This window comes from Ctenopharyngodon idella, chromosome 7, assembly GCF_019924925.1.
Source record: "Ctenopharyngodon idella isolate HZGC_01 chromosome 7, HZGC01, whole genome shotgun sequence".
Taxonomy (NCBI): domain Eukaryota; kingdom Metazoa; phylum Chordata; class Actinopteri; order Cypriniformes; family Xenocyprididae; genus Ctenopharyngodon; species Ctenopharyngodon idella.
The window spans coordinates 33,678,192-33,687,297 of NC_067226.1; the positions used below are offsets into that span (position 1 = coordinate 33,678,192).

The 9,106-nt window shown below is 33.6% G+C and overlaps 1 protein-coding gene across 1 annotated transcript; it reads left to right on the forward strand.

The window, feature by feature from the left end:
• The first annotated feature begins 1,750 nt into the window (after nucleotides 1-1,750).
• On the forward strand, nucleotides 1,751-8,706 carry mesd (mesoderm development LRP chaperone). The gene is made up of 3 exons (XM_051901278.1): nucleotides 1,751-1,968; nucleotides 4,011-4,243; nucleotides 8,268-8,706. The coding sequence occupies exons 1-3, from the start codon at nucleotides 1,768-1,770 to the stop codon at nucleotides 8,500-8,502; spliced, it is 669 nt and encodes a 222-aa protein (XP_051757238.1). The 5' UTR covers nucleotides 1,751-1,767; the 3' UTR covers nucleotides 8,503-8,706.
• The last annotated feature ends 400 nt before the right edge of the window (nucleotides 8,707-9,106 follow it).

The following is a 9,106-nucleotide window of genomic DNA, read 5'->3' on the forward strand; positions in this document are numbered from 1 at the left end:
TGGACACGGGAAGGGCTTTCGTCAAGTTAAAGAACTATGGGTCATATATGATCATCTAAATATTGCATTATGGGGACTTACAAGCATACTATGCATTCACATAATAACATGTTGGCTTATCTTTAACCCTTGACATTCTACAACAGTGTTTTACTCTATTCAATAGCCCAGTTTCAAACAACAGATGTTCTTCATATTCTTTGCAGATCCCTGATGCAGACCTTGTTTGGTCTGATTCCTTATTAAATTCCAAAAGATTTGCTACTGGATAACACAAAGCATTTGTATGAAGTGTGTTAGATCTGAACTGGGGGCTGAGGCTGTGAATGTCAGTTGTACAGCTGCACGGGGCACTGTGCCATTGGGTGGGGTGTCCTGAGAGGAAACAGTTCCGATTCTGTTGAATGAGCCGCACACTTCTTATGAGTCCCGTGACAAGCACTGCAGAGACCCATGAAGTGCAGAGCTGAAAAAGCCTGAAATATGAATTATTTTGTTACCTTTTCATTTAATAACAAGGGAGTAACAGTTGTTATTGAATAAACTTTAACATTATACATGCACTTTCGTTCAAATGCAAATATTGAACATTATATAATAATGCATGTAAAAATAAAAGAGAGAGAGAAACCAAAAGTTTTAGGGGGTAATATAAAATCAAAATAAGAGAACAGTCGGGTATAAAATAGTGCTGTCAAATCGATTAATCATGATTAATCGCCTCTAACATAAAAGTTTGTAAATATATAATGTATACAAACATATGTTTATATATATATATATATATATATATATATATATATAATAGTGCTGTCAGATCGATTAATCATGATTAATCGCATCTAACTTAAAAGTTTGTAAACATGCGTTTATACTAGGGCTGCACAATTATGACAAAATTCATAATTGTCAATTATTTCCTTGAAATTGTAATTGCGATTATTAATTATGTTTATCACAATTTATATTGAATGATGTTTTGAATGGCATGCAGTTGCTTCAAACAATGGTATAAAGCTATATATATATATATATATATAAAGCTTTTTCTATTGCTTTACTCTAGCATTACACCTCAAATGTCAACTGTACATTGGTTTCTTCTTTAAAAAAAATAAATAAATAAAAATAATAAACATATAAGCCATTTTCATGGTTGAATTCATATACGTACATATATATATATACACACACACACACAAACATTATATATACATATAATACATATAATTACATGTGTGTGTGTGTGTGTGTGTGTGTGTATATATGTATGTATGTATTTATACACGATTTGACAGCACAAGTATAAAAATATCAAATAAATACTGTGGGTGTTCAGCCTAGCTTCAGGTTTTTATTAGTAAACTCAATGAATGAATCAATGAAACATAAGTCTTGTAATAAGGCTACTGTGCATGTCAGTATTTATTTTATTAATGTTATTAATATTTATTAAAAATAAGTATTAATTCATTGTAGATAATATAAAACAGCTTTTAAAATAGAGTTAAAGTTAGAATGTAATTATTTTATTATATAATGTGAATCTAATAAGATAAAACTCTTTTAGAGATGCAAAACGCTGAAATTAAATTAAAAACCACTAAAGCTTTTCAAATGCATATAAATGTGATGTTTATTTTATTTTATTATATACCATGTACACTTATTAGCTTTTCCTATATTGTGTGTTTGGTCCCCGTACAGTAAAAAAACCCGCAACAGTAGGCCACGTGATCAGGCAAGCACGCCCTCTTCCGTTAGCCTATGACGAGCAGAAAGATTTCACCCAATCAGCGAGCTACAAGTTTAAAGATGGCGTCGCCCGTCAGCAGCAGGACTGTATCAGTGTTGCTTTTTCTCATCTTGTTCATATCGATTCATTGTACAGAAACGAAACCAAAGAAGAAGAAAGACATAAGGGATTATAATGACGCGGATATGGCCAGACTGCTGGAGGAGTGGGAGGTATGAACGAACTCATCCACCCTGCTGCAATCACTCAGTCATGTGCCTCTCACAATAAAATACCATGGTAACCGCCAAATACCATCGTTTCTGCTGCAAAACCATAGTGAATTAATAAGGGAACTCGTTCAAACTAGCTTTCGGTAAAAGTGTTGCAGTTTAGTTGTTTTGATGTGAATGTGAGCAAAACTGTAGATATGGAAAAACTTTTTTTTTTTTTTTGTCTAGGAATCATTGTAGGATAGATACAATCATGTGACCTACTTAACCTAAAGTAGCTATTTCTCTAGTTTAAATTCGTGTTTTGAATTCATGCTAACTTCAAACCCACATGCTACACAGCTATGTTATGGCTGTTTTGGGATAATTGTAACGGTAACGGTTCATTAAAAACGTTACAACCAACTCCTCATAAAATGATTCCAGTGAGTCCAGTTATCAATCACATTCGTGAGGTTTTTTTGTTGTTGTTTTTTTTTGTCGCGCATTGAGGGATTTATGTCTTAAATGCGTTTTCATCGTAGTTTATGATGTGCATCTTGGCGTTTCCATCCAGCGTTTTTTATGTGATATCGCAAAAGTCACACAAGTTTTACTACCATCCCGTTCTCCTCAACACTTTTGTCGATGTACTACATTTGTAGTAGGGTCATTGACAAATAAGGTTTTAAAAGTGTAACAAAAAAAAAAAACAAAAAAAAAAAACATAATGGAGATATAATTAATTTGTAAGTTTTATTAAGTGTTAACAATGAGATTGTGTTTTTTATAGTCAATTAACGCTGCTTTTGTCTTTTTTTTTAATTTTTTTTTTATTTTTTATTTTTTTTTTATACAAGATGGACAATGTGTCACCAAAAAAGTAATTCGTTTTAACCAAAATTTCGGTTTTACCAAATGACACTTTTGGTTATACTGTGACAATATTTTCAAACAACGCTAACAGGCTGATATCTAGCTAGTTCAAATAGTTAAGAGAGTTACTTTGCTTCATTTGCTTTGCACCATGTGGTCCTTTGCAGGTGTCTGAATGATGTCACATCCTGTCACATGATACTGACCGCATGACTTGATCCAAAATGGTCCCTTTATATCGGTTACTCCGAATGACATCAATAAAATTCGTTTTTCCAGACATTCTTTGTCATAACAAAGCAACGACTTCTACACAAAATTTTAATACCATTTTGCACTATGTTGATATATGATGTTATAAAATCATGCCAGAATAAAAAATATATACATTTATTACATTTTAAGATATTTTAATCACAAATGAAATGGCTGTACTGGCCTTTGGACGGTTAAACCGAATGACCTTTTGACACTTCAAAATACCTTTATATGTAGCAAAATATAATTAAAACCTTTTGGATTCAATAAAAGAGATCTAGTTGTACTGCCTTACATACCTTGGATGTCATATCTTTGTTTTTTATTATTATTAAGGCCTTTGGACAAAAAAAAAAAAAAAAGACCCGTCACGTCATTGACCCAGTAAGAGTAAATGTCATAGCATGTTTTCAACAAAATACTAGTTAACAGTGTATTCACACATTTTATAGAGACACTCCTTGAGTCAAAGGTTACCTTTGAAAGAACATGGTTCACAGAAATTAGTTAGTATTAAATATACAAAGATGTAAAGCTATTGAAATATTATCTGCATATTTGCATTCTGAATCTAAACTGCATTAAAGTTTAATAATATTTGATATTATAAGTAAGCCTATGAAATATTTAGAGTTTAAAGATATAATAAATAATAAATGTCAAGTTTTAAAACGATTTAATATGAGATTTATAAGGTTTAAAGTATAAATATAAAATATTGAGTACTTAAAGTTTGAAAATGTCACTCTAATATTGTTTTCACATTTTCCCTTCTTGTCGATGTCTGACAGCAGGGCTGTGCGATAGATTCAAAAAGTTGAAATATTATGTAATTTTTATCACCCAACCCTAACTGCAAGTAACTTTGGCATTTTAAAAAGGCATTTTATTTCTTCAGTTTCTTATTTCTGTTTTTTCGTTTATGACAGAAAGATGATGACATCGAGGAGGGCGATTTACCAGAGCACAAAAGGTCTCCTCCACCCATCGACTTCTCGAAAATAGATGCGTCCAAACCAGAGGAGCTCTTGAAGATGTCCAAGAAAGGAAAGACCTTGATGGTGTTTGCCTCCGTGTCAGGAAACCCGACAGAGAAGGAGACAGAAGAGATCACCAGCCTATGGCAGGGCAGCCTCTTCAATGCCAACTATGATGTTCAGAGGTAATATGGGTGATATGGACAAAAAAAAAAAATCTCTGTATTTTTTCACATATTGGCCAATGTTGTCCTGCAAACAATGTTCATATTGAAGGCTGTGAAAATAAATATAGTGAATGTGACCTATGCTATTATGTGCAAAAAAAAAAAAGGTTTAAATCACATTGCAGTATAAATTTTTAACATTACAATCAACCCTAAATTAACCATAAATTAAAAATGAAAATAAATAAAAACGTAAGCACAGACTGAATGTTGACTGGTAAGAGGAACACACATTTAATAGTCACTTTACAGTTACTGCTGTCATAAAAATACACTTACAGGTCTAAAATTCTACATATTGCACCTTTAATGTATAACAACAAATATTTTAATCAAAAAAGTTTATTAATATAAAATCTTTGTTAAAGCCATGAAGCTACAAGGTTAATCATAATATTACAAACTTTGATTTAAAGCAAAAAGGTATTTGAAAATCAGACAAAAATACAAAGGTACAAGACTTTTACTTAACGTCTTTAGTGAGGAAAAGAACTACAATCCCATGAAGCATTGCGAACAGCATAATCAATGAAGAAATATAAAACTATGCATTTAAAAATGTTGATTATATGTAGACAATATATCTTAAGTTTATTGCAAAATATGCATATTTATTGAAATATTTAAATATTTTGAGAGTGTAGCATGGGAGTGGGCGGGGCTAAAGAGATCTTTTGCTGCGTGTTGCTTGTTTCGAGTCTCTTGTGGAATTTTCTGTACAGCATCATGGGTAATTTAGTTTTTCACCACAAATTCCACTGTTAAGCATGATTACTATAAAAAATAATCTGAAATAATGCGGGTTGATGGCTTCAGCAGAAGCAAATGCTATCGATTAACAACCTCGTAGCTCACAGTAGGGCTGCCTTTAAAGGTTTATAAGTTATCGTTAAAAATTTCCCTATGGAGAAAGTGAACAGAGTTTGTACTTCTGGAATCCGACTGTTGCACTCTGTTACGGCGCTCCTATTCTATTGCGCACCGTCCGTTTGGCGCGCATGTGCGCGATGGCGTTCGTTCACTGAAGTCTGTGACGTTTTGCGGAGACCCGCTTGCGTAAGGCCCGTCCACTCCTGAATGCAAAATGGAAATATTTGCATGACTTTCTAACATTTACAGATGGAGAATATTATCTGTGAAATGTAAGTTATGCACTGAGGAAAACACCACATCTCAAACACATTAAACAGCACATGTATCTGTCAGAACATCTAACAGTGTTAAACTTAATCGGATTATGCAGTTTCCGCTCAGCAATTCACTCTGCTATTTTTCAGATGTACTCGTAATATAGAACTACTGTATATCAATAGAAACGGTATTGCCACATCCTACACCGTTTATAAATGTAAATTAGCATTTATTATAGCATGACAAATCGTCCGCTTGGAATTATAAGGTTCAATCTGCGTTCTGAGCAGTTGTGAGATATTGAGCTTCAAAGTTTTTGCATTCAAGTTCAAGCTTCAAGTTTCTTTCAAACATGAAAATGACAGAGACCTTAAATGTATTCTATATATACAGTATCAAAATCCTCTCAGATTTGTAAATGGGGATTTTTGGAACGGGTCAAATGCAGATAGAACCTTCTAATTCTAAAAAAACACTTTTTGCTTGGAATTAATTTCAATCTGCCAAAAAATTAATTGAAGCAATAATTTTAAGAAACACAAACAGTTTGCTTATAATTTGTTTTAAAACATAAAATTAGTGTTGTAACATTATGTTGACATGCATGAGAAAGTTAAATTTAATGGTTTTTATGACATTTATTTCATATTCTAAATGATTTTTTTTTTTTTTTTTCTTGTTCAAGTTAAGCATAAAAGGCAGTGTTAAATATTTTGTCCAGTGCAGATGTTAAATTTAGGTAGGAAAATGATGGGTAATTTAACACATTATTGCAGGAACCATTTAAGTTTAATTTTCCTTTTGTTTAGACCGAAAGCAGCTACTGTAAAACATCTGAGCAGGACTTGTGGGACATGTACAATGGCTTTCTCTCTAGACATCAGTAGGGCTGAAATAACATGATAACGTTTATTGTTGTAATTAAGACCCCATCAATTAAATATTGTAAAATTTAAGACATTTTAAGACTAAAAAACTGCAAGAAAACAGACAATGCTTCAGCAAAGGTGTTTAACAAAGTTTAATAAACATTGAAAAATGTTTCACTGACTATATATAATTAAAAATATTTCACATTTAAAATATTTAAATTACTTCAACTATGCAACAACTCAGTTTTTACCAACAATGTAAAATTTAACCTTTCATCTCACTTAATCTAGTATACACTTTAATCCAGTATGCCATAGTGCAGAGCTTTATAGCTATACAACTCAATTCAAGTACACAAGATGGATCAAGGTTAAAACATAACCTAATATATACAATTTTCCCTCGTATGACAATGACGTGACTGGAAATAAGCAAATAGACTACAAAACCCTAACCTATCCTTTTAATAGCGCTGCTGGCTAACGTTAGCATGGTGTCTAACTGAAAATAACTCCCCAGCAACAGATACAGCAAAGCACACAAAAAGAATATAATTTCCTGGATTTTGGGCTGCTGTCATTGACAAGATAAAATAGTCGATCATGAGGTTTCTAATAAACATCGCGTTGAAATTTAGTCTTGTCTTTACTGATTAGCGTTCATCTGTGCTCTCTTCCGCTATCGTGGCGACATGACAAAGAACGCTGATCCTGATTGGTCCTCTTGTGTGCATTCGAAGTGCTGATTGGCTCACGCAGATAGAACCTTATAGAACCAAGTTAGAGTGCGACTTTGTAGATAGAACCTTTTTGTTTTCTAAAAAAGTACCCATATGTACACAACATAAAAAAGAAACATCACATAATGTAAATAAGTTGTCACAGAATATGAATATGTGAATAACTCAATTTAGACGAAAATGTCAGATAGAACCTTATAATTCCAAGGGGACGAAATTTGCTCCTATTTGGGTGTGAGCAAAAACACGCCGTTTTAGTGTGTGTCCCTTTAAATGCAAATTAGCTGCTGCTCCCGGCTGCTTTCCAGAAGAGGGCGGAGCTTTAACAGCACATGCTTCGGTTGCTCAACAACAACAAAGCTGGAGAATCTCACGCAGCCAAAATGAGGATTGTCAGTAACGGTGTTCAGCCTTACATTGTTCAAACCGGAGTCGACACTGATGCAGAGACTCAGGAAGAAGTTACAACTTTTAGAATGAAACTGGATGTTTCTGAATGGTTAGTGGATAAATTTATGCAGATTAAGGGGCGGTAATATTATAATAAGATCCCGTCCTACGTCACAAGGGGAGCGAAATCTGAGGGGCTCGTTTTTTCACATGCTTGCAGAGAAAGGCTTGCCAAAACAAAGTTACTGGGTTGTCCTTTTTCACATTTTCTGGGTTGGTAGATGCACCGGGACACGATTATAGCACTCAAACACAGAAAAAAGTCAGATTTTCATGATATGTCCCCTTTAAAGAGCCCATATTTGTGGAAAGCAGTGGTGCAACGGATCACTAAACTCACCATATTATGGTTTTTGAGTCACGGGTCGGATAATTTTTCAGATCGGAAAAAAAAATTGGGGTGCTGGGGGTTAATGTAACTTTGCTTTTCATTTATTACTTAAAGCCCACTTTAAGTACTTTGATACCACAGCAAAAATCTAGCTTTTAACAATTAAACATTATTAAAGACAAGTGAACAGTCAGTAATAAAATAAGAACAAATAAACAAATTACAAGCATAGATAAATACAATATAACAAAGTTACAAATAAAGTAATGTCTGACAGTAGTATTCAGGTACAGAAGATGTGATGCTAGAATCAAATGAAGTATTTATCAATGATGCATTTAGTAGATTTGAATCAGCTTGTGTTTTAAAGCTCTCTTAACTAGCTGTTTCTTTCTCTTTCTCTTAAAATGCTAAAATGCACCAATCACTGAAGTTACTGTTTGTATTGTTCTCATCAGATTTGTGGTGGGATCCAACCGTGTCATCTTCATGCTGCGTGACGGGAGCTACGCATGGGAGATTAAAGACTTCCTGGTCGCTCAGGAACGTTGTGAAGACGTGACCGTGGAAGGACAGGTATACCCTGGGAAAGCTGCCAAGAAAGATGCCAAGGGGAATGAGCAAAATGAGAGCAAGAAGAAAGGAGACAAGAAAGCAGCCAACCGAGCAAATAAAAGCAAGCAGGAGCTTTGATACATGAGCCTCAAAGGCACAGCGTCTTAATGGAACTGAAGAAGCGTTTCTCTAACAGGTGTTACCAGAGTACTTTGATGCACAGGCTACTAACAGTTGACTACAGTCAAATCAGCTGTAGTTTCGGTTTCTTTGATTTGTTTTAGTCACTCACCTCATTTTTTTTCACAGTCTGAATCAAAGAATAAACCACTTTTATAATTACTTGTCGTGCATTACATTGATTATTTACAGTCAGTGTTGGGGAAAGTTACTTTAAAAGTAATGCGTTACAATATTGCCTTACTCCCTAAAAAAGTAACTACTTGCGTTACTTACTTTTTTGGAAAGTAATGTTACTTTTGCTTTACTTTTTCTCCCCTGAACTGGGCTTGCTTGATTTTTTTTTTTTTTTTTAAATATAAAAAAGTTCTATTTTTGGCAAATGTAAAGGCCCTTTCACACTGAAGGTGAAATGAATAAGCCTTTCATCTATGCTGCCATTCTGGATTGCTATGGAAGCTTGTTTCCACCACGGAATATAAAAAATAATTTTAATAAAACGCAATTCTGACTTTTTTCTTAGGATTGCGAGTTTATATCTAGCAATTCTGACTTTATAACA

Coding starts and splice junctions, on each gene's coding strand:
- mesd (XM_051901278.1), top strand. CDS start 1,768: ATGACGAGCAGAAAGATTTCACCCAATCAGCGAGCTACAAGTTTAAAG. Junction 1,969..4,010: donor GACTGCTGGAGGAGTGGGAG/GTATGAACGAAC, acceptor CGTTTATGACAG/AAAGATGATGACATCGAGGA. Junction 4,244..8,267: donor GCCAACTATGATGTTCAGAG/GTAATATGGGTG, acceptor TGTTCTCATCAG/ATTTGTGGTGGGATCCAACC.